We start from the raw sequence: 24,083 nt of genomic DNA, 5'->3' as shown, positions 1-24,083 counted from the left end.
CGAGGGTGCTTTGAATATGATTTTACTGCTTCTTGGCAGAATGGGGTTGGACTGGATGGCCCATGAGGTCTATTCCAACTCTATGATTCTAGGAGGTAGAAAAGCAATTTTCTGAGCCTGCTATCCCAAACCCACTTATGCACAGAACTATACATACCTTAGCCACTCAACCTCTGACCAAACAACCTCTGAAGATGCCTGCCAAAGATGCAGGCGATATGTCAGGAGAGAAAGCTTCTGGAACATGGCCATACAGCCCGAAAAACTTACAGCAACCCATAACTTAGCCACTTTGAGTCTCCATGTGTAGAGAAAAAATGGGGCATATAATAATAATAATAATTATTATTATTATTATTATTATTATTATCATCATCATCATCAAATACATCTGTGTGTTGTGGGGGGAGAGATCAGGTTGGAGAGACTGTTACATAAGCTTACTGGGCAATAATTGTTCCTGTCCTCCATAAGGTTTCCTTCTGAAGAGATGTAGATGCAATTGTACTTTAAAGCATTCGCTTACACAGCGAGGTAAAGCAAGGTCCTTGCAATAGTAATAATAATAATAGTAATAATAGCTTACCTTGCTGTGTAAGCGAATGCTTTAAAGAGATGTGGATGCAATTGCATTTTAAAGCCCTCACATTGCAAGGTAAAGCAGGGTCCTTGCAATAATATTATTATTATAATATTATTATTATTATTGCAAGGACCCTGCTTTACCTTGCAATGTAAGGGCTTTAAAATGCAATTGCATCCACATCTCTCCAGAAGGAAACCCCATGGAAGACAGAAGTAAGCTTACGTAACAGTCTCTCCAACCTGATCCCTCCCACCACAACACACACACACGTATTTGATTATATAACCACTGCTATTACCATGCTTGCTGGGGATGATGGGAGGTGTACATTAACACATTTGGAGAGTATCTGGTGAGAGAAGACTAGTGTACAAAACAAACTTCCTAAAACATACTCTTGGGAATCAGCTAGCAAATACATCTCTATGTACAGTCTCAACCATCCAGAGCTTGAAAACATTCCAATTTTTATTTAAAAAATCTAAAAAGTAATTCTTGCTTTTGCTATTTTGTATACAGGGCACCATTTGACTATACCATTGCACATAATGGGACGTCTGCATCCAGAGATTTTGGCCCTGGAACCAAAACCAGCTGACCGAAAAGGCCCATTGTAACAACAATTGCTGACACTACTTGCCAGGTATTGATTTGATTGTATTTTACCTCATACAGAGAGATGGGAAGCACTACTGCATGCTACGTATTCAGCGTGGGATTTGAGCTGTTCCTAACTGTTAGCTATCACTACACTTGTACGAAGGCTTATTTCATTCACATAGGTCTGCCTGCTCAGATACATGGAATCCATGTGTACTTTTCCTAGTAACTGCTGCAAATAATTTATATATCAGTACGTTAGACTCCTCCTTTTCATTCAGAAACATTTGTTATCTTCAGATACAAGGGTCCTTCCTGCCTGTGTCCTCTGTTGCCTTTAGTTGCAGAGGCGTTTCCAGCCTTTTTTTTCAGCCTCGTCACTTGGTCACGCAGCAAGACATGTGAATATCCGAGCCTGATATGACCCCTCTTGTGGCCAGCCTGTAAACTGCATGCCTCAGTATTTCATGCTACCATTTCAGTGTTCATGGGAGATGAGGACTCCTAGAATAGTCTTGATGCTGGGTCCATGAATGACTGTGATGACCTATTCTGGGTCTTCACAGTTATAGAATCATAGAGTTGAAAGAGACCACATGGGCCATCCAGTCTAACCCTCTGCCACACAGGAAAAGCACCCCTGACAGATGGCCATCTGTTGTTATTCATTCGTTCAGTCATTTCCGACTCTTCATGACCTCATGGATCATGCCACGCCAGAGCTCCCTGTTGGCCGTCAACCACCCCCAGCTCCTTCAAGATCAATCCAGTCACTTCAAGGATACCATCCATCCATCTTGCCCTTGGTCGGTCCCTCTTTCTTTTTCCTTCCATTTTCCCCAGCATAATTGTCTTCTCTAAGCTTTCCTTTCTTCTCATGATGTGGCCAAAGTACTTCATCTTGGCCTCTACTATCCTTCTCTCCAATGAGCAGTCCGGCTTTATTTACAGAAGTATGGACTGGTTGGATCTTCTGGTGGTCCAAGGCACTCTCAGCACTTTCCTCCAACACCACAGTTCAAAAGCATCTATGGCCATCTAGCTCAGTTTAAAAGCTTCCAAGGAAGGAGCTTCCACCAGACTCTGAGACAGAGTTCCACTGCTGAACAGCTTATATGGAAGCTCTTCCTCATCTTCAGGTGGAACATCCTTTCCTGTCATTTGAACCCATTGCTCCAAGTTATGGTCTCCAGGGCGGCAGAATGCAAGTCTGCTCTCTCTTCCTTATAGTATCATTTCACATCTTTATTCATGGCTGTCATGTCTCCTCTCAACCTTCTCTTCTGCAGGCTAAATATATACAGTTCTTTAAGATTCTCCTCATAACGATTCATGGTCTCCAGACCTTTGATCATTTTAGTTGCCCTCCTTTGGACACCTTTTAGAGTCAATATCACTTTTAAACTGTGGTGCCCAGAATTGGACACAGTATTCCAGGTGAGGTCTAGAATAGAGAGGCAACATGATTTCCCTCAATCTAGACACTATACTCCTTTTGATTCAACCCAAACTCCCATTGGCTTTTTTATTGATATAAAGAATGCCATTTGATTTATTCTCAAACACTATGTAATTTTTAGCATGGAATACAACATTGGCTTTTAGAGCTGCTGCATCACACTGCTGGCTCATGTTCAACTTGTCGACAAAGACTCCAAGATCTTTTCCACATGAGGTGTTGTTGCGCCAGGCGTCACCCATTCTGTGTCATCTGCAAACTTAAGAAGCACACCCCTTAAACCTTCATCCAAAGCATTAACAGTTGAACAGAACTGGGCCCAGGACCAAACCCTGCAGCACTCCACTAGACACTTATTTCCAGTATGAAGAGGAACTACTGGTGAACACCCTTTGGGTCTGGTCTCATAACCAATTAGAGATCCACCTCATAGTAGCATTGCCTAGCCCGCATTTGACTAGTTTGCTTGCCAGAGTTCATGGGGGAATTTGTCAAAGGCATTCCAAGAATCAAGATATGCTATATACACAGCATTTCCTGCATCTACCAAACTTGGAACTCTATTGAAAAAAGATAACATTGGTCTGGCATGATGTTGAGAAATCCATGTTGACTTTCAGTAATTACAGCATTCCTTTCTAAGTGATTGCAGACTGCCGCCTTAATGATCTGCCTAATGGTCTATTACAATGAGGACGTAAGATTTCCAGGTGGAAGGCATTCATGACTTTTGCATAACATGCCTTCTTCCATAGCACTGTTGGGAACAGCTGGCCTCCAGTTACAACATTTGAGTGCCAGGGCTTCCCGGTTCTCGATGTTTACACCACATTTTTAAGGTTAGCACTAAACCAATCTTTAAATCTCTTTTGTTGTCCACCAACATTCCATTCCACTATTCTCAGTTGGGTTGTTGTAAGATTTTTTTTGGGCTATGTGGCCATGTTCTAGAGGCATTCTCTCCTGAAATTTCACCTGCATCACTACCTCACTACCTCTGAGGACCTCACTACCTCTGAGGATGCTTGCCATAGATGCAGGCGAAATGTCAGGAGAGAATACCTCTAGAACATGGCCATATAGCCCAAAAAAACTTACAACAACCCAGTGATTCCGGCCATGAAAGCCTTCGACAATACATATTCTCAGTTGGTTTGCAAACTTGGTGGGCAGATTGACAATTACAATCAGCTCTCCACATATGCTGGAGTTAAAGCAAATGAAAGTGAAAAAACACAAATAAAAAAATTGCTAGTTTTTAACTTGCGATAACAATTATCTCGGAAATTCCTGGTTTTCCGGCATGACTCTAAGGTTGATATCCACTGGAAGCTGACCATAGAATTAAAGTAGAAGACCTGGAGATTCCTAGAGAGGTTGTTCTCTCTAGAAATCTCTAGATCCTCCAACATGACCAAAAGAAGTTGGCCATAGTCATGCTGGAGGACCTAAAGATTCCTAGAGATAAGTTTCAAGTCTTAAAATCTGCTGAAAAATTAGGAAGATGCATTTCATTTCTTTGCAGCATTGCAAGTCATAGCTTCATAACAATTTAGTGAAGTTGGGGGCTACAGTACATACTTCTAACAGAGGGATGCAGATAAAAAACCTACCAGGCTAGATATAATTATGTCTGACAGCTAGCAATCAACATTTCTCAATGCCACTAAAATCTAACAAGTTTATGATACCTATAATATACTTATGGGTGTTGGGTCGTGCATGTGAAATCTGAATAGTACATTATTGTAACTAAATACCTACGTAAGTGAGTGTTAATACAAAAAATGTTTAAGAGTTAAGTCTTTACTGCCAAATACTCTACACTTGATAAAGTTAGGTAAAGGTAAAAGTAAAGATTTCCTCTTGTCATTAAGTCTAGTCATGTCTGACTCTGGGGGTTAGTGCTCATCTCCATTTCTAAGCTGAAGAGCCATTGTTGTCCATAGACACCTCTAAGGTCATGTGGCCAGCATGACTGCATGGAGCACCGTTGCCTTCCCGCAGAAGCAATACCTACTGATCTACTAAAATTTGCATGTTTTTGAACTGCTAGATTGGCAGAAGCTGGGCCTAACAGCGGGAGCTCACCCTGCTCCTTGAATTTGAACTGCTGACCTTTCGGACAGCAAGTTCAACGGCTCAGCCGTTTAACCCACTGCATCACCAGGGACTCCTTCATAAAGTTAAATACTTTTAATACATGTGTATGCTGTCAGCTGATCTCTTCAAAGGGAAAAACAACATCTGTCCTATTAGACAGTGCATTACAAGAAATATAAATACTCTAGCAATTGACAAGATATAATTTCCTTAGAAACATTGGGAATATATATTTTAAAAGCCTAATCTTAGGAAGGGAGGGTGAAGAGGTAGTAGAAAGTCAACATCAAAAAAAGAGAGGCACTTTCTGCATAAGATCATTTTAAGAAGGCATTTTCAATGTACTATTTTTCAGTGTCTCAATCTATTCTGGAAATGGAGGATGAGAGTATAACAAAGCAATGCTTGATGGAGCAATATAAACGGGGAGGTTGGGTTCAATACTGGTTAGCCCTGCTCTGCCAGTATTTTGATGGGTCAACATCAACAGTTGACCCAACTGAACAAGAAGGCGATTAGAGACTAAATCTTTGAGATGGATATAACTGACAACCTGCAGACTAGTAAACAGCAGGGTTTCACCTCTTGGTATCTAATATTGTCAACAATATCTTCAAGACTTAATTTCTGTGGCCCTTAGAAAAGCATTTACAGCCCTGCACTTCCAAAAAAAAATGCCATCAGGCTGGATAGAGCAGTGTTTCTCAACCTGGTGCTCATCTCCGTTTCTAAGTCAAAGAGCCACCATTGTCCGTAGACACCTCCATGTGGCTGCATGACTGCATGGCCAGCTAATGGTCAAAGGACACATAGCATAATGCCATTTTTAAAAACTTTTGTGCTTTTCAAATACATTGCAACTGCACCCTTGATTCGCTTCTGATACGATACGATTTGATATCATGGCCTATGGCTGGTACAATAAACAATTCATTTGTGTCTCAATCTAGTAAAGACTTCCAGATTATCCATTTTATTTTCATTTCTACAAAATAGCAATTTCAAAAAAATTACACATATTATTAAAACATGGCTGTTTATCACTTCAACATATTTACAGCACCAGTGGTTCTATATTTAACATTTTTTTAAAAAAGAACACAAAAAGCTCATCTCACGCAAAAAGCCATTACAATGGAAGTATAAAATGTACTTAAAGCCTACACACAAAAAAGGCACAGCTGAGTTGGACCTCTTTGGAATCATCTTCAAAAATTTGGATGCAAACTGACAAGCAAATCCTATTGCATCTTCAGTAGGAAAAAAACCCATTATTTCTGTCCCCAGGACTGATGGGTTACATTGCAAGTGTTCTCCTATAAGAACACTACATTAAAAAAAAAACACAAGATCCAGACCTGAAATTTAAAAGGGGTATTTAAAAAAGTTGTAAAAATTATCCTGCAATGCAAGCAATGTTTTCAGAATCTCAGTCTGCATTTGACAGGAGTTAAAATAAGGCTCGGAGAGATCAGTTCCTCCAAAGTTATCCAGGTGCCCTGTCCCGTTGTCACTGATGATGTTTACAGGAGTTTCACTTGTTCTGTCTTAGGAACTCTCTTGAATAAAACGAATGTCAGCCAAACAACTGAGACTGTTATCCGGAGCCAATACAGGAATTCTGTCATCCAACCAAAGGCAAGGCAGTAAGTGGAATGAGTCAAACCACTAAACTTTCTCTGCTCACAGCATGATTCTGTAAGGGAAACAGAAAGTCAAAGTTACTAGCACCATTTCAGACAGATATCCCATTTATATATTCATGACCCTATGTTGCTAACACACAAGGTATGAAAACAGAGACACAATCAGAAGGAACACACACCACCATCTACCCACCTGTCCCTAAGACCAAACATTATCATCAAACATTTTTAGGAAACTTCCTGGCTCTTAAGAGCATACAGTGTTGGAAGGCACTCTAGTATCCTAGGGTCATCCCCAGAAATCTATTGAGTTTTAGCCTCTCTGAAAGGGGACTGTGGAGAATTTTAGAGGAGCCTGGTAATCCTTATCTTCATAAAGGAAAATATCAATCCGCCTGATCATGTTATTTTTCTCTTTTAATACTGTTTTAAAATGTTAGACTTAGATTAGGGGAAACTCTCTAATTAATTACCTCCTCTTTTTGACCACCTATTTATTTATTTATTTATTCGTTCAAACATTTGTATGCTGTCCTATCTGACCTCCACAGAGGGACTCAGGGTGGCTAACAAAACAGCAACCCATGGTGCCCACGACCAAAAACATAAATATGCAATTTAAATAACAATAGAACAATATAAAACAGTATAAAACATTCAACAATCAACAGTCGCCGGTCGTGTGGATCATGCTACAAGACATAAAAAAGGTTCTACAATCATCAACAATCACAGCCCTACTTGAAATCCTCATTCCTCCTCTACTTCCTGTTCAAATGACAGGAAAGGAGATTCCACTTGAACATTAGAAAGAGCTTCCTGACTGTGAGAGTTGTTCAGCAGTGAAACTCTGTGGTGGAGGCTCCTTCTTTGGAGGCTTTTAAACAGAGGCTGGATGGCCATCTGCTAGGGGTGCTTTGAATGCAATTTTACTGCTTCTTGGCAGAATGGGGTTGGACTAGATGGAACACAAGGTCTCTTCCAACTCTATGATTCTATGACTTCTTCCTGTTGCATTCCAGAAAACACCTCTGCTCTTCACTATCACACTGTAGTCCAAGTTAAAATAGAAAAACAGTTTATTGGATATTTTAAAAAGGAGTTCAGCAAAAAACAGTAAAAACTCCAGAGTCTATACTATAAAATAGTCCATAAGGTTCAAGGTACAAAAGTAATCCAAAATCCCAAAGCTACAGGACATCCAATACAGGAATACAAGAAAACTAGGAAGGCAAGGGCAGTATAGAATGCAATACAAAAATCCAGGAACAATCTTGCAAACTTGGAAGCATGAAACAGGAACAAAGACATGGAACTAGAATTCCATTAGAAAGCTTGACTAGGACTTGACAAGAGCTGTTGTCTCAATTACCGACATTGACCAGACTGGCTAGGAAATGCTCCTGGCCTCTCTAATAAAGACATGAAATCATGCCTTCTCCCATGAGTTGCTGCTGAGCAGCCCGAAGTTTGCGAAAATTAAGTCTCCTATCAACCAACTCATTATCTAGCAACTCATTATTTTCTGCACCTGGGATTTCAGCCTCTAAACTCTTTTTCCTAGAGAACAGCTCCTCTCCATCATTTCGAATGTGACCTTCACTGACTGTTGTAAGCACAGACCGCTCATTTTCAGGACTTAAAATTTCATGATGGCTCGCAGGCCCAGAATCCCTATGACCTATGTCCACATTAACATCAGTACCAGGCACAATCATGGGCTGAACTACAACACTTCCCACCCGTCATTTCTACTAAGGACAGATTTATATCAAGCAATCCTTAGAAGGTCAGATTTCATCCATATCTACAAGGAAGTTCAATCATGCCCATGGCTATAAGGGCTTAATGCCCTCCTGCCCATTCTCTGTTCTCACCTTCCGAAGTTTGCGGTCATTCTTGCCACGGGAGGACACAGACTCGGTCTCTGTGTATGGAGGAGGTGGTGGAGGAGGGAATCCATTGTTATCATCATCTCGTTTTCTCCTGTTCCCATTTCTCCCACTTGAGGCACTTGAATGATCCAGATCCTCACGGCTGCCTGCCCGCTGCTTTCTACGCAGGGCTTCCTCCAGGAAATGGTCATCATAGTGGGGGCGCTCCAGATCTCGCAGGTCGTCCCTACTTCGGCTCCGGCGCCCACCATAGTGTGGATAATCATTGTGGGAGTCTGGTGAATAGTTCCGGTGATGCCAATCCTCGTCAGAGCCCCGGCGGCCTCGGCTTCTGGGTCGGGCAGGATAGGGATCCTGATCCAAATCATCTAGAGCATCCATTGAGCGAGAACGGGGACGTCGGCCATAGCTCTGTGGTGGGGAGTCACGTCGTGCAAGTGGTAGCAGGCGGCGGTTGTCACCGCTACGCAGGCTCTCCTCTTCCACATCACTGATGGGGGACATGGCCTGCCCTCGTAGCCGCCCCAAGCCCTGTCGCAGTTCATAGCGCCGATCATCTTCATGAAGAGAGCTCAACTCGCTCATCACAGAGGCTGGAAAACAAAAACAATTGAAGATCAACAATACCTGTTCCTATAACTCTTTTAAAGCAAGCAGGATAGGCTACTGACTAGGCATGCTCTCCTCACAAACTACTGCCACCATAAGCCACTCTTGGGGAAGGAGAGGAGGGCACAAGCTTGTTTATGCATGTAAAAGTAGTGCGATCCAGCCCAAGTACCTTTCTCAAGCCTCCCATTAGGCTGGCCTGGGCGAGTGGGGTCAAAGTTGGCCAGCTCCTTCTCCATGTAGTAGAGCACCCGCATGGAGTCATCCTGTTGGTTGGCTTGAATGCGGTAGCCACTGCGCACAGCTGGAGGAGAGACATCAGGAGCAGGCTTTAGGATAGAAGGCCTATTTTTTCATTCTTAGGGATAGGGAACCATATTCCCTTCAGATGTTTGGACCAAAATTCCCATATCCTCTTAATACTAGCCAAGCTGGATAACAGAAATCACTGTCCAAAATGCCTGGAGAACCCAAAGTTCTCCACCTTATGAACAAAGCAGGTACGGATATACATATACCTCCTTGCATACGAAGAGAATAGATTCTAAGAAGCATGAACAACAAATTATCTTGCAAGTGCCTTCAACTCCCAGAAATACTAATAGCTGGTAAGCTGGCTGGGATTTCTGGGAGTTGTAGGCCCAAACAGCTAAGAACCACAGGTTGAGGACCACTGCTATATAGGGACAAGGGCCCAGCAGATCTGTTTAGGATATGCAGTTTAGTTAGTGCAACTAATGTATGAACCACTCTGCTCCAGGGATTTGTCTGGTACTCTTTTCAATGTTCTTTTCCCACCTTCAGCCAGACACATCCATACTGACAGGTGTTTTTAAATCTGGTTAATTTTGTATGCTGTTCTAGCTGTCACTCCTGTCTACTTTTGGCTTCTCTTTTGATGAGGTTTCCTCTTTAATTCTTTTGATGTTGCTTATTTTAGACGTCTTGTGTATCCCCAAGATAGAAAATAAAAATAAAACTGACTCAAGTAAGGATCTGCTCATATGATGATGTCTGGGTGAGTGTTTCCATTTTGAGCACTGCAGATCTATAAATCTTGCTCACCCAATAAAATGGCCAGAAGTGACTGAATTCTTAAATCAGGGGAGCAGGACTTTCCCCAGGTCCAATAAATGTGGGCTAACGTCCAGCTTTGGCATCCATACTGCAATAATGTTCACTCTACCCATCTAAGAAGGATTAAACTCTCTACTTCCAGACCTGCATGTTCCTAATAAAAATGAAATAATGCACTAGAGCCCAAAAAAGTATCTTCCCATACTGCCATGATATAAATATAAATTCAGAAGCACAGGCTTTGTTGTTCACTGAGAAATCACTACAGGGCAGGCTTGACAAAATTCTGGGGATGTGTATGGTCCCTAAGGCTGGTGTTTTCCCCTTCCTTTGCTTCCTGGCAAAAAAGATGAATTGAATTTCCTGAAAGGCTTACAGAACAGCAATTCATTTTAAATGGTGGTCCACCCTCTTGTTACATCATGAATAGACTACTGCAATGCACTCTATGTGTTACCTTTGAAGACTGTTTGGAATCTTCCAGTGGTCCAACGGGCGGCAGTCACATTGCTCACTGGAGCAGTGAACAGGGAGCACACAACCCCTCTGTTAGGCCAGCTTCACTGGTTGCCAGCCTGCTACCAAGCACAATCCAAAGTGCTGGCTTTAGCCTATAAAGCTCTAAACAGTTCCAGCCCTGCTTACCTCTCCAAACCTATCTCTCTTTATGACCCACCTCGGAAGTTAAGATAATCATAGAATCATAGAGTTGGAAGAGACCTCATGGGCTATCCAGTCCAACCCCCTGCCAAGAAGCAGGAATATTGCATTCAAAGCACCCCTGACAGATGGCCATCCAGCCTCTGTTTAAAAGCTTCCAAAGAAGGAACCTCCACCACACTCCATGGCAGAGAGTGAGGCCCTGCTCTAGGGAGGCTCTGCTCTTAATCTCACCACCTTCACAAGCACAATTGGTGGGGACAAGAGACAGGATCTTTCAGTGGTGGCCCTTCATCAATGGAACTCCCTCCCTAGTGACATCACGTCAGCTCCCTCCCTCCTGTCTTTCAGGAAGAAGCTCAAGACATGGCCATGGGATGAAACATATAGTGCAATAAGGATAACGGACTAATGGAATTGACAACTGAACAGGTCTTGGACTACGTGATTTTAATTAATGTTTAATTGTATGGTTTTAATTATGTATGTATGTATGTATGTATGTATGTATGTATGTATGTATTGTTGTAAAGCTGCCCTGAGTGCCCTTTTAGGGTGAGAAGGGTAGGATACAAATATGTGAAGTAAATAAATAAAACAGGCAACAGAGAGTCCTGCACTTTGCAGCAGTAGCAATCATGTGCACATGGGACAGAGAGTGGAAAGATGAGAGGAAAGTGAGCATCAGGGTAGAAAGGAGAGACTGGGTCTTATGTGCACAGCACCTGCAGCAGCCCATCCCCCCTTTGCTGTGAATCAACAGCTTCTTCTCCCGTAGCAGAGGAGCCCACAGAACAGCTTCTGCCATAGTCCTATTGTGAGACCACCAGCCAAGAGGAAACATCCCAAAGTATTTTACTTGTTTGGTATTATTTTTTATCCACATAGAATCATGGAGTTGGAAGAGACCACATGGGCCATGTAGTCCAGTGGTTCCCAACCTTTTTTGGACCAGGAACCACTCTCCAACATTAGTACCAAAAGGGTTACAAATCAGTTTTAGGTCAATTTTAGATTCAATTTGGTTATTTGGGGTGCTAATTCAGAAAATTGCATTGGATATACAGTAATACATCAGCTCTAGTTTCTGATAAAGAACATATGCAGTAGTCACCACCTGCTCGCCCACAGAAAACCATATTTAATAACCTCGAGCTGATGTGGTAGTAGTAATCGTTTGTGGGCTGTCAGACTATCCCTTCCTGACATCCCCGTTGCCTCGGCACTATAAGAGGGTTTCACGAGACCCGTTGCTCTCATTACCGTGTGGTTTTGAGGCAACAGTGCAGTAATGATGAGGCCACAGACCATATTTTTGTTCTTGCGGACCACTGGTTGTCCACGGACCACAGGTTGGGAACCACTGATCTAGTCCAACCCATGCCATGCAGTTGGTTGACTCCATGTATTCTGAGCCTTTGTATATGAAAGGCCCAGTGTAGAGGCAGTCCTTGCTTTAAATTTAAAAAGCAAATCACCAAGCAATTCTGAGTCTGTACAGTAGAGGGAAGCAACAATCTTCATCTTTTCCACTCTCAAATCATCAGTTCCTTTGTAACTGTAAATAGCTAGCTCAATCAAAAACACAGGAAAGTGATCGGTTAATGTGATGCAATGTGATCAGTATGGCATGTTCACATACTTCAGTCAGATAACCCAAAGGTGCATAATAAATCAGATCAGCCAAAGCGGCAACAGGCATTTTACAAAGTGTTTACTGTTTTCATTTGTAGATGCAGAAACAGCAAAGACATTCACAGTTCCATACACGCGTTTCTTACCGGCACTATCCGAATCCCTCAACAGAGGCACCTGTGAGCTGTGTCCACCAACTGCAAGGCAATAAATAATAAGAACTGTTAGGGGTGACTCCATTATGTTTGGGAGACAAACAACAATGCCTTCAGAAGTATACTGGATCTTTGCATCCCCAGGTTCAAGTTGTTAATGAGCTGTTAATCTAGATAGGTGACTTTAGGCTAGTCAGTTTCTTTGAGCCTGCTCTAATTCACAGGGATGTTGTGAATTAGAACAGGCTTGTGAGGATAAAGGTGGTAAAGAACTAAATACATCACCTGATGCTTACTGAATAAAAGACCATATATAAATGTAACTTCTAAAAAAGTTATCACCCAAATCCTACATTCCTGGATCCTGAAAACTAACCAGAACCTTCATGATGTGCTTGGAACTCAAAGACCAAGAATTCTACATTGAAAAACTATTAGAAATGACAACCTTCTTCAAGCTTTCTCAAGTAATGTTTATCTATGATCCTGTTCCTTACTGTTTGTATGTATGTTCTGGTATGCAGCTTCTATTACACTATGGTTCCTGAGAAATTATAAAAGGGACTGCAGACCACATGATCAAAGACAGACTAATTATGTTATGAATTACTCTTTTTCATGTATAATGTGGCATTGAATTTTGCCAAACTGTAAAATGCTCTGAGTTCCCCTAGGATAGAAATAAATTAAATACATAAATAAATAAATACTTTTTCGACTACTTCAGACTTCAGATCACACACTTGCTTACTGTTTTGATGTAAGAGATGTCCTGGCCAGATGGCACAGAAAATTATCTCAAACATAACTAAAACTGAACTGTTAAGTTTTGTACCTGTGTATGCTGAACACGTGAAGGTTGTGAGTATACGAAATATGTTATTTTTTATCAAGTCTACTTCATTTTTGTCTCTTGAGTGCAAAACATAAAACAAGTTGTTTTATGGATTACTATGTATTTTTGGGCACCGAAAAACACTTCTGAAGCACTGCTATTTTTATGCACTAGCAAAATCAGGAATAACAGGTTAATCAATCTAACAACTGAAACTATTGCCTGTCATAATTATATCTGGTTGTACATCACAAGAGAAGATTCTACTAAAAGAGTTTTGGCTCTTCTCTGAAAAGTCATGCTTTTCTAAAAAGTTTTGATTTCCAAAAGGTGTTTTTCCCAAAAGGTTATAAATGCCATTTTCAAATAACCAACCCCTTTTACTAAGCTTCTTCTAAGTGTTGGAAGAGGTCTTGTAGGCCATCAAATACAAACTCCTGCTTCATGCAGGAAATCCTGGTGCAGCCAACAAAAGGCTGCACACCACATATTTGGAGATATCTAGTGAAAGACAGATGAGTCCTGCCAACTTTGGTTTGTGGTAGTTGCATGGCCTTTGTGGTCTCTTCCAACTCAGTTTCTCTTCTATACCTCATATATCTTTTCAATAACTGGTTCCACCAGTCAGTTGATCAAATATGTTCATTATTGTGTTCAGCAAGGAAATAACTATACAAAGAGTTCAAGAATGCACAAAGATGGAGAACTGCTTTTATCATAAGGCAGAGAGACACTCCAATAAGATCTCAACAATGCTAGATCTTTGGCTAGCAGTCTTTTAGAACTTCCAATTCAAACCATAAAAGCCTGAACCTGGTCAAGAAAGTCACATACCTGAGCTGGCCCTGTCATAATCCACTCCATAACCATTGTACATAGGAGGCACTGGGCCCATGGGGACCATCGTGGTTTGGGGGGCTAGCTTCAACTGATTGCTGGATGCATAGATGCTTGGTGCATAAACACTGGGAACTCCGGAAGTTGCAGCTTTTCCTGCAACATAGACTGGAGGGAGAGAAAGATGTGTTAGGCAAGAGTAAATAATAAGACAAGGAAACAGGGGTGTTCTTAACCAGATAATCAGTGTGCTCTTAGGTGAACTTTCAAAAAAATTACAATTAGTGTAAACAATTGTTTTGCTCTCATGGAAATACACATGTGCAAGGACAACATCAATCCTCTTCTACAGGCACATAACAATATACTTTTTACAAATGATCAAAATCATGTTGTCCCTTTTTACTTTTGTGCATTTAGAAAATTGAATATCTTGCACAACCCCAAGGTATATGAAGCTACTTTGGACTTTAACAATGTTCTTTAAGATTGTTATAAGGGTGCTTGCCAAAGGTGCACAACTGCTTATGCGAAAAAGTCCAAACATTTTGACTAAACAAATATGCATTATCTTGTGAGCCACTGTCCAGTTTTAGGCTACATCTACACTGCCAAATAATCCAGTTCAAAGCAAACAATCTATATTCAGAACCTGCATTATATGACAGCGTAGTATTAGTCCCCTGTGGCACAATGGTTTAAACCCTTGTGTCAACAGGACAGCTGACTGAAAGGTCAGTGGTTTGAATCTCGAGAGAGAGGGGTGAGCTCCCGACTGTCAGCTCCAGCTTCTTATGAGAGAAGCCTCACACAGGATGACAAAACATCCAGGGATTCTCTGGGCAATGTCCTTATAGACAGTAAATTTTCTCACACCAAAAGCAACTTGCAGTTTTTCAAGTTGTCCTCACACACACACGTAGTCATTATTAGTCATTTTGTAGGACAAGGAACCCAGCTGGCTCCGAGAGCGAGACTTACGTGCTTCTGGGCAGCAGCACTTCTCGGGGCAGCAGGGGCATCGGACATAGCAGCAGCAGGTGTGAGGGCAGCACTGGCACCAGCAGATCCCGAAGAGCAGCAAAATCAGAAAGAACCCCAGCACCACCAAGACGACAAAGACCCAGTCTGAGAGGAAAGAGGAGAAGGAGGGAACAAACCCTTTGAGACAAAGGCAATGACTCAGGTTCCAACTATATAAAAAGGTGTTGGGCAAGCTTAGCAACTTCTACAACAAAAAAGAGTCTCTGTTGTAATACCATGGGCCCCTAACCAAATTACCTGGGGGTACTTTCATGCCCTGGGATATTCCAGGAGCTATATGGGCAACTGAATAATAAAACAAAACAAAAACACAAAGTAACTTGGAGTCTAATTAAAAGATAAACTGTTGCATGTAGAACCCTTAAGGAGCAACAATTTATTCTCTCTCTTTTTAGGCCAGAAATGGGTCAGGCTGGGGATTTTGTGGTGCTGAAGGCTGAAAAAAAGTCCTTAGAGCCATATATGTGACCAGGGCCACAATACAGTCACCCATGCCTTAAATATTGTCATTAAAGGACTCTCACTATAAGGCATTTGGACATCTTGCTCTGCACTCAGCTCCTGCTGTTCCAGGATCCTGACATACACTTAGAAACCAACCCTTGGACTCCAGTAGGCTTCTACAGAATACATTCTTACTGGATCCATTAACTGACGCCTTCTCTTTCTATAGCCTGCATCTTGCTTTAGTTCACTGCACTGCATTTAAGATTATTCTGAGGAGACAAAGTCCGTTCTAGAAATCCTGTGTCAATATTAAACCTAAAGATGATCTCTAAGATCCTCTGAGGAGGCTCTTCTCTCACTCCCACTCTTGTCTCAAGCATGGTTGGTGGGGACGAGGGAGAGGGCCTTCTGAGTGGTGCCCCCTCGGCTCTTCTTGTCCATCTTCTGCAAAGATCTAAAGACGTGGATGTTCCGCTGTGCTTTTGACTAGACAACTCCAAAGATAGCTTGGCCCCAATTAGGACCCAAAATCTTGTCGTCACACTTTACTATTGTTCTGCACCCAAAGTTATAATGCTCTGTCTTATACTGTCCTCTATCCCTACTGCTGCCATATTACCTATGTGTCTTTTATCCATCAGCCCTATCTTCACAATTGTTTTTGCACCAGTCCACCCACCGGTGCCCAGAAACTGATGATTATCGCAGAACTCATTGGTTATTAGTTTGATGTTTTGCTTTTATATTTTGTTATAATGTTGTTGTTTTATTCTCTTTTATGTTGTTGTTTATATATTTTAATGTTCTATAGTTTAACATGTTGATAGGGCTCATCCCCAAGTACAATGTTTTTAAACTGTATTTTATGTTGTTGGGGGCATCGAATTGTGCCGACTGTAAACCGCCTAGAGTTGCCTTTGGGCTGAGAAAGGCGGTATATAAATATGGTAAATAAATAAATGGGCTGCCTCAAGTCCCTTCAGGGAGATGGGAGGTGGGGTGCAAAAATAAAGGTGTTGTTGTTATTTGAAACACAACAAGATGAGTCCACAGCAGACAAGATCACTCTGCTGGCTGTTGTATTGGATCACATGTCGGATACATCCCAAGTGTCTAGGACTGTGTGATGTATCAGCGAATAATGCGTGCAGATCCCAGTAAGGTGGCCTTTTGCAGCTGGCAGATGGTAATCTTGTCAACACCGATTGTGTTTAAGTGTAGGCCAAGCTCTTTAGGCATTACACCCAGTGTGCCGATCACCACTGGAACCACTTTATTGGCTTGTGCCAAAGTATTTGTTGTTATTGTTAAACATAAAATAAATAAGTCAGATATGAAATTGTGAACTTTCTGTATGCCATGAACAGGTTTCACATTCAAGCTAATGTTGGCCTAGCCCTATTCTACTTTTCTCCATGATAGATGAGGCTAGTGTAGTCAGCTGAAGTCATCAGTTTTTAGATTATTTTTCAGAGGCCAGTGAAGTGAAAGTTTCCCATTTACATTCTGGCATGCTTTTATGGGGTGGAAAAGAGATAATTGTAAAAGCAAAAGGGATGACAGGAAATGCACAATCAAAACATAGTACACATATGGTGTTCTTTATAGCCTGTATCCAGTGTCTCTTTAATTCATTTCCACCATGAGGCTGCATTGTCAACCAAGAAACAAAAAACCAAGAGGGAGAGTCTGTATGAAAATATACAGAGGGATTTGGGCACTCTTTAGTAATACAGTTTTTATAGATCACTGAATGTCAGTGTGCATTTTAAAGATATTGTTAGAGCCATACAGTTACGGCAGGAGATACGAGTCTGATTCTAGATAGGTGGACCAGAATCTATATTGTACTGTACCGGAATGAGTATGGGGTATAAAGGACTCAGAAAAAGCAACATATCTGCTGTTTTGGTCTACATAAGTGCCTTCAACCACCTATTGCCCACTATATGTGTTAAGAATACATCTCCCATTTTTCCAGACAGCAATGATCAACCGCAGCATGCACTATTTACTATTCAAATAGAGAATACCACAGTATAAACCAGGGGTCCCCAAACTAAGACCTGTGGGCTGGATGCAGCCCTCCAAGGTCACTGATCTGGCCCCTGCCTTAAACTTGCAAGCTTGAAGGCACACAACAACAATTCTCATTAACTTAACTATCTCATCAGTCAAACGCAGGTCCACACTTCCCATTGAAATACTAGTAAATATATGTTAGCTAAACTTGTTCTTCATTTTAAATATTGTATTGTTCTTTCATGGTTTTTTGCACTACAAATAAAATATGTGCAATGTTGACAGGTTGGTTGACAGTTCGGAGCCTGGGCCAGGATGAGCGCCTGACGTTTAGCCCAGTTTATGCCTACCTAGCAGTTTGAAACAAATGTGAGTAGATACATAGGAACCGCATTAAAGCAGGAAGGTCTTTTAGACACGGTGTTTGGATCAGAAAAAGGAGGAAGTTTATGAACAAAGAAAGCTCTTCGGCAAGGAGATGGAGCGGCAGCACCCCCTGTGGCCGAAACCGGGCACAGCCTCCAAAGATGCTGAAAGATGGAAAAGCCTATATATATACCACTATCTGTTGTCTGTCTTGTCATTGTATAATCAGCATTGAATGTCTGTCGTATATGTATTCTGTGATTCGACTTGAGTCCCCTTTGGGATGAGAAGGGCGGAATATAAATATTGTAAATAAATAAATACCACCAAGTGAGAGAGTATCAGTACAGTATTTCATTAGCACAATCTCTTTCTTTCAGACAGAGAACAAGAATCTATGATGATAGATTAACTGTGTATGACTCAAGTACGGCTTTTTAAAAAGCACAACATGTGCTACAAACCCTAGTCCAATACATTGGGGGGGGGGGGGGGACACCGACGCCTTCCCAACATTTGTATCTGTGTCACACTGTGACTGTCTGCTTTTGTTGTTTAATAGTATCCCCTAGAAATATGATGTAAATAAGAGACCAAACATTATGTTTCCAATTCAGCCACAAGCTGTTTGGCACCCTAAATCATACGGTTACTGTTCTTAAGCTCAAAGGAGCTGTTTGGAGTGGGGAAAGGATAAGGAGGGAGAACAGATCTGGAAAAATTAGTCTGTTGCAACAACAACACAATAGGAACAGAAGCTCTGAAGAGGGAGACAAAGAGAAGAAAGACATTTTGGAACCATTTCTAAACCAAAATACTCCTACTTCTAACCTTGAGAGATGCAGGAAATAGAAGAATTAAAGCACCAGTACAATTCCCATTTCCTCCCAGCTCCCTTCCCCTAGAAAGAGAGGATGGAAGAAAAAGCAATGCCAGTACCTTCCATATGCCCTATCTGAAAGCCTGGCAAAAGCTCTGAGACACCGGAGGATTTTCCTACAGAACAGAAAAAAACACAGGACAAAAAGTTACTAAATACAGCTGGCTGCCCTTGAGACAGCCACTTCTGGGCCAGGCACATTTTTCAGCAGAGGTTATAGTGTCAGTCAGCTTAGTGGGGTCCCATAATGGTAGAAGCCGCCTCAGGAAAGGCAACACAGCAAACCAAGATTGTGAGAGCAGATTTTATTTTCTGGTTCTGAGCAACAATGCATGTAGAGTCCCAGTTTCTGTGCAGCTTGGCTTTCGCTCCTTCATTTTCCTCTTTTTGTTTCTTTGTTTTCTCTGCCTCCTTTTCTCATTTAGTTGGTTTTTGCTGCTATTGTTCTTGTTGCTTCCCAGTTGCCATCTCTATTTACCGCTTGAGAGTAACTTTGTGTAGGTGTCTATCAATTCTTTTAGCAAAGATCTAACTTTTTGAAAAGCTGGGGAACTAACAGAGTTACGCACAATCAGACTAGTAATACTGCAGGCTAATAGCTCTTAAAGGTTTTGGAAGTCTGTCCAACAAATCCCAGTATTGCTCCTTTGCAGATCTTGTTTTGTGATAGAACTGCATAATAAAGCAAGGTCGAAATTAATCAAAGGAATCTGAAAGAAACATCACACACAAGCTGACAACGAATATGTTTAGACAGAACATATGCCAACACTGAATTGTTGCTCTCGTGTGCATTCAAGGCAACTCCAAATTATGACACTATCTTAAGGATTTCTTGGTGTGACTTAGTCAAGGGAGGTGTGCCTTTCCACTCCTCTGAGACAGAGACAGTGTGACTTGCACACTATCACTTTGTGGGTTTTCATGGCTGAGATTGTCTCTTGGAGTCCTAGTGCAATACTTATACAATTACACTACACTATTGGGCTGTGGCGCAGCTAGATAGTAGCCAGCTGCATTAAATCACTACTGACCTAGAGGTCATGAGTTCAAAGCCAGCCCAGGTCAGAGTAAGCTCCTGACCATTAATAGTCTAGCTTGCTGTTGACCTATGCAGCCCAAAAGACAGTTGCATCTGTCAAGTAGGAAATTTAGGTACCGCTTTATGGAGGGAGGCTAATTTAACTAATTTACGACACCATAAAACCTTCCAGCAACGTGCAGAAGAATGAGGAAGTACTCCATCAAAGGATCCGGTGTCACAAGTGGACAGTGAAGTGGCAGCTCCCCATGTGGCCATACCCGAGCATGCCCTCATGAAGCCGGAAAAAGCTGGAATGTTAAATTGCCTTTGTGGCTGTCTATATATGTTATATGTCTAAATGGCACTGAATGTTTGCCATGTATATGTGCACTGTAATCCACCCTGAGCCCCTGCGAGATGAAAAGTGTGGAATATAAATACTGTAAATAAATAAATAAATAAATAAATAAACTCTCTCTTACACACTGAATACAATGGAGGAAGCATATTCCTGCAGTATCAGCTTTGAACTGGGTTATCTGAGTCCACACTGCCATATATTCCAGTTCAAAGCAGATAATGTGGGATTTTATTCAGCTGTGTGGAAGGGACCCCAGTCTCTCAGTCAGTCAGCCTTCATGATCCATCAGAGCAGTATCCAACCACAATTTCTACACATTCTGTGTTTTGGGTCTGATTCATACATAAATATTCAGCATGAAAACCACCAAGCAACAGCAGAAGTTCTGTTTTCAGCAGCTAATCTGTGTGGGGTTGTTCACCTACACAAGCTACAATTTCTGCAACCAAGAAGTGAAGAAAATGCATGTGTTAACATGCCCTAACTTAAGCCAAGTTAAACCGGCAAAGAAAACACAAAGATAAGAAGCAACATGGTTTCCGTCCATCTGTTTTTGCCTGAGTGACTGAGTGCCTGACACACAGAGAGAATTCCAGGCATGTGCACCCTATGCAGCTGAATGTTTATAAGAATATTTCCTTCCTCATAAGCAGCTGACATTTTTCAGAACAATTAGTTCTGGCACAGCCAGGCACAACATTCACTGCAGTCTCCAGCAAAGAGGTGGGAATCTGGTTTCTGGCAGAAAAAGAGAAAAGAAAAACAACAAAAAAAAGAGGACAAGAAATAGCCGATATGGAATCCTACTATCAGGAAGGGAAACTGGGATCCACATATTCAGCAACTTGAAGCAGAAGATCTAAACAAGTATATTGCAACCTGGCTATCTGCATCAAGGCTGCCCTAAGACAGCTATGTGTCTGTCTTCTCTGCTCCCTCTAGTGGCAGGAACTCCCAGACTCCTCCAGAGAAATGTTGATGTCAACAACATAACAGAATGGGAAAGGAATCAGATCACAGACTAAAAGCTAATTACTAGGCCTGTTTGATCAAGAAAAAATTTGTTTCTAAAATCGATTTGTAATTGGGGTGTTTTTTTGTTTCGATATTTAAAATATTTACAAAACTTTCCAAAAAAATGTTTTGTTATTTACGAAATTTCGTAAATATTTACAAAACATTTTAGAAACAAATTTTTTCTTGATCAAACAGGGAGCCAAGAGGCATGTCGAGAATGCCAAGCAACCGCATACCTTCCTCGCCTCAGCAAGGCTTTCCAACGCGCGCACGCTCGGATAAAGAGGAACTTTTCCCAACTTTGTACGCGACACACACGAGATCAAACACGAGTGTCAGAGCTGATAAGCGTTGGGGGCAATGCTCACTCCACACCCGATCCATTTCCCGTTCACAGGCTCCTTCCACGGTGCCAGGAAAGCCGTGCCAAAAACAAGTTCCCAAACTCCGTGCGTAAAAGCGCACGGCGAGGGCGCAACGGCAAAGGCGCACGGTACCCAACATCCAAGCCCGAAAAGCACCGCTCTTTGCCGGTGGATTGGCTCACCCATCGCCTGAAGTGTAGATCCAACCCAGGACGACCCTCTCCACGGCTCCCATCCGACTCCAAGCCCTTCCCTGCCCCGACTGAGCAAGAAACGGAGCGGCTCCCCGCAGCGCCTGGGTTGGGCTGAGCCCTCCTGATTCTCAAGCCTCCAAAGCCCGGCGCGCTCTTCCCATTCGTGGAGAAGCACGTCGCTCAAAAGGAAGAGGCATGCATTGGTCTCTTAGAGGAACTACACCTCCCAGCATGCCTCAGTCTTCCAGGGCGGGGCAAATCCTCTTCCTTTTGAGCGACGTGCTTCTCCACGAATGGGAAGAGCGCGCCGGGCTTTGGAGGCTTGAGAATCAGGAGGGCTCAGCCCAACCCAGGCGCTGCGGGGAGCCGCTCCGTTTCTTGCTCAGTCGGGGCAGGGAAGGGCTTGGAGTCGGATGGGAGCCGTGGAGAGGGTCGTCCTGGGTTGGATCTACACTTCAGGCGATGGGTGAGCCAATCCACCGGCAAAGAGCGGTGCTTTTCGGGCTTGGATGTTGGGTACCGTGCGCCTTTGCCGTTGCGCCCTCGCCGTGCGCTTTTACGCACGGAGTTTGGGAACTTGTTTTTGGCACGGCTTTCCTGGCACCGTGGAAGGAGCCTGTGAACGGGAAATGGATCGGGTGTGGAGTGAGCATTGCCCCCAACGCTTATCAGCTCTGACACTCGTGTTTGATCTCGTGTGTGTCGCGTACAAAGTTGGGAAAAGTTCCTCTTTATCCGAGCGCGCGCGCGTTGGAAAGCCTTGCTGAGGCGAGGAAGGTATGCGGTTGCTTGGCATTCTCGACATGCCTCTTGGCTCCCTTCTTTAGGTATCTACAGCGCGCGCCATCCAATCGGCTCCGGCTGCTGCGCCCTCCTCCTCCTCCTCCTCCTCCTCCCAGCTGTGTTGCTCGCGCCGCCCCTTCGCCCCGCCCGCCCCATTTACTGCTGGGGTGCTTGGGAGCGCCGGATTGGCTCCCAGGCACCAGCAGCAAAGCAGCCTCCATCCCATTAACGAGCGGAGCTGAAGCTCGTTAAAAAAATGGGGCTGCTGTTTTGATATTTTTAAACCCTTCCGGGTTTGAAAATATGTTTTGATATCGCGTCGGATATGGTAAAAATAACGATTTAATAACGAAATAACGAATTAACGAACTAAAACCGACAGGCCTACTAATCACGTGCAAGTCAGGAAACATCGGCCAAGGTGCTCAGCCATTGTACAATGGGTTGAACCCTTGTGCTGGCAGGACTGAAGACCGACAGGTTGGAGATTTAAATCCGGGGAAAGCAGGTTGAGCTCTCTCTGTCAGCTCCAGCTCCCCCTGCGGGGACATGAGAGAAGCCTCCCACAAGGATGGTAAAACATCAAAACATTCGGGCATCCCCTGGGCAACATCCTTGCAGACAGCCAATTCTTTCACGCCAGAAGCAATTTGCAGTTTCTCAAGTTGCTCCTGACACAGGGGGGGAAAAAAGTCAACCTGCTCAGCAATCCAACTAGACCAGAGGTGGAAAGTATACAGCCATGTATGGTCCACCTAGCAACCCATTGCAACCCCTTTAGTCTCCTGAAATCACTTCTCAAATGGAGACTCACACTCAAGAAGATTCCACAAGGAATCTCCAATTTGAAGTTAGTTTTACCTCTCTGTACATTTTGCACTTTACCCATTCCTCTGGCCCCTCATGGCTTATTTTGCGCTAGCCTACATCCTTTCTGAAATTCTGGACCTAACAGTTAATCTTGGCACAAAGAATAAGGTGGGATTGGTTTTAATGTATATGTGTTGTGTTGATAATTTTATGTGTATGTTTTGGTTACTCTGTATGTTTTTGTATTTTTTTTAACAATTTGGAAACTGCCCTGAGTCCTCTAGGGGAGATAGAGTGGTATATAAATAAAGTTTTATTTATTATTATTTGAAACACAACAAGATGAGTCCACCACAGATACTCTGCTAGCTGTTGTATTGGATCACACGTCGGACACTTCCCAAGTGTCTAGACTGATGTATCGGTGAATAATGCATGCAGATCCCAGTAAGGTGGCCTTTTGCAGCTGGTAGATGGTAATCTTGTTAGTGCTGATTATGTTTAAGTGCAGGCCAAGGTCTTTAGGCACTGCACCCATTATTATTATTATTATTATTATTATTATTATTATTATTATTATTGGCTCACCCAATAGCCCATAGCATGGTAGATGCATCTGTCCAATTATCTATGGTTGCCCATCTCTGGGCGAACACAAAATCCTATTATAGTC

The 24,083-nt window shown here is 42.6% G+C and overlaps 1 protein-coding gene across 2 annotated transcripts in view; it reads right to left on the bottom strand.

Moving 5' to 3' along the window:
- Nucleotides 1-5,705: 5,705 nt before the first annotated feature.
- The window catches only part of LOC137094824 (lipolysis-stimulated lipoprotein receptor-like), a 40,483-nt gene continuing 22,105 nt past the window's right edge, over nt 5,706-24,083 (bottom strand). Inside the window, exons 4-10 of one of the 2 annotated variants that reach the window (XM_067460698.1) lie at nt 18,916-18,972; nt 15,079-15,225; nt 14,095-14,265; nt 12,417-12,467; nt 9,071-9,202; nt 8,272-8,882; nt 5,706-6,444 (exon numbers count right to left, since the gene is read on the bottom strand). In XM_067460698.1, coding sequence (XP_067316799.1) covers nt 6,409-6,444; nt 8,272-8,882; nt 9,071-9,202; nt 12,417-12,467; nt 14,095-14,265; nt 15,079-15,225; nt 18,916-18,972 — 1,205 coding nt within the window. In that variant the 3' untranslated portion in view covers nt 5,706-6,408. The remainder of the gene's footprint in view (nt 6,445-8,271; nt 8,883-9,070; nt 9,203-12,416; nt 12,468-14,094; nt 14,266-15,078; nt 15,226-18,915; nt 18,973-24,083) is intronic. The other variant, XM_067460699.1, reaches the window with a different exon arrangement.

The sequence above is a fragment of the Anolis sagrei genome, chromosome X (genome assembly GCF_037176765.1).
Source record: "Anolis sagrei isolate rAnoSag1 chromosome X, rAnoSag1.mat, whole genome shotgun sequence".
Classification (NCBI taxonomy): domain Eukaryota; kingdom Metazoa; phylum Chordata; class Lepidosauria; order Squamata; family Dactyloidae; genus Anolis; species Anolis sagrei.
The sequence above is the reverse complement of the archived record's forward strand: the minus strand, read 5'-3'. Positions and strand labels throughout refer to the sequence as shown.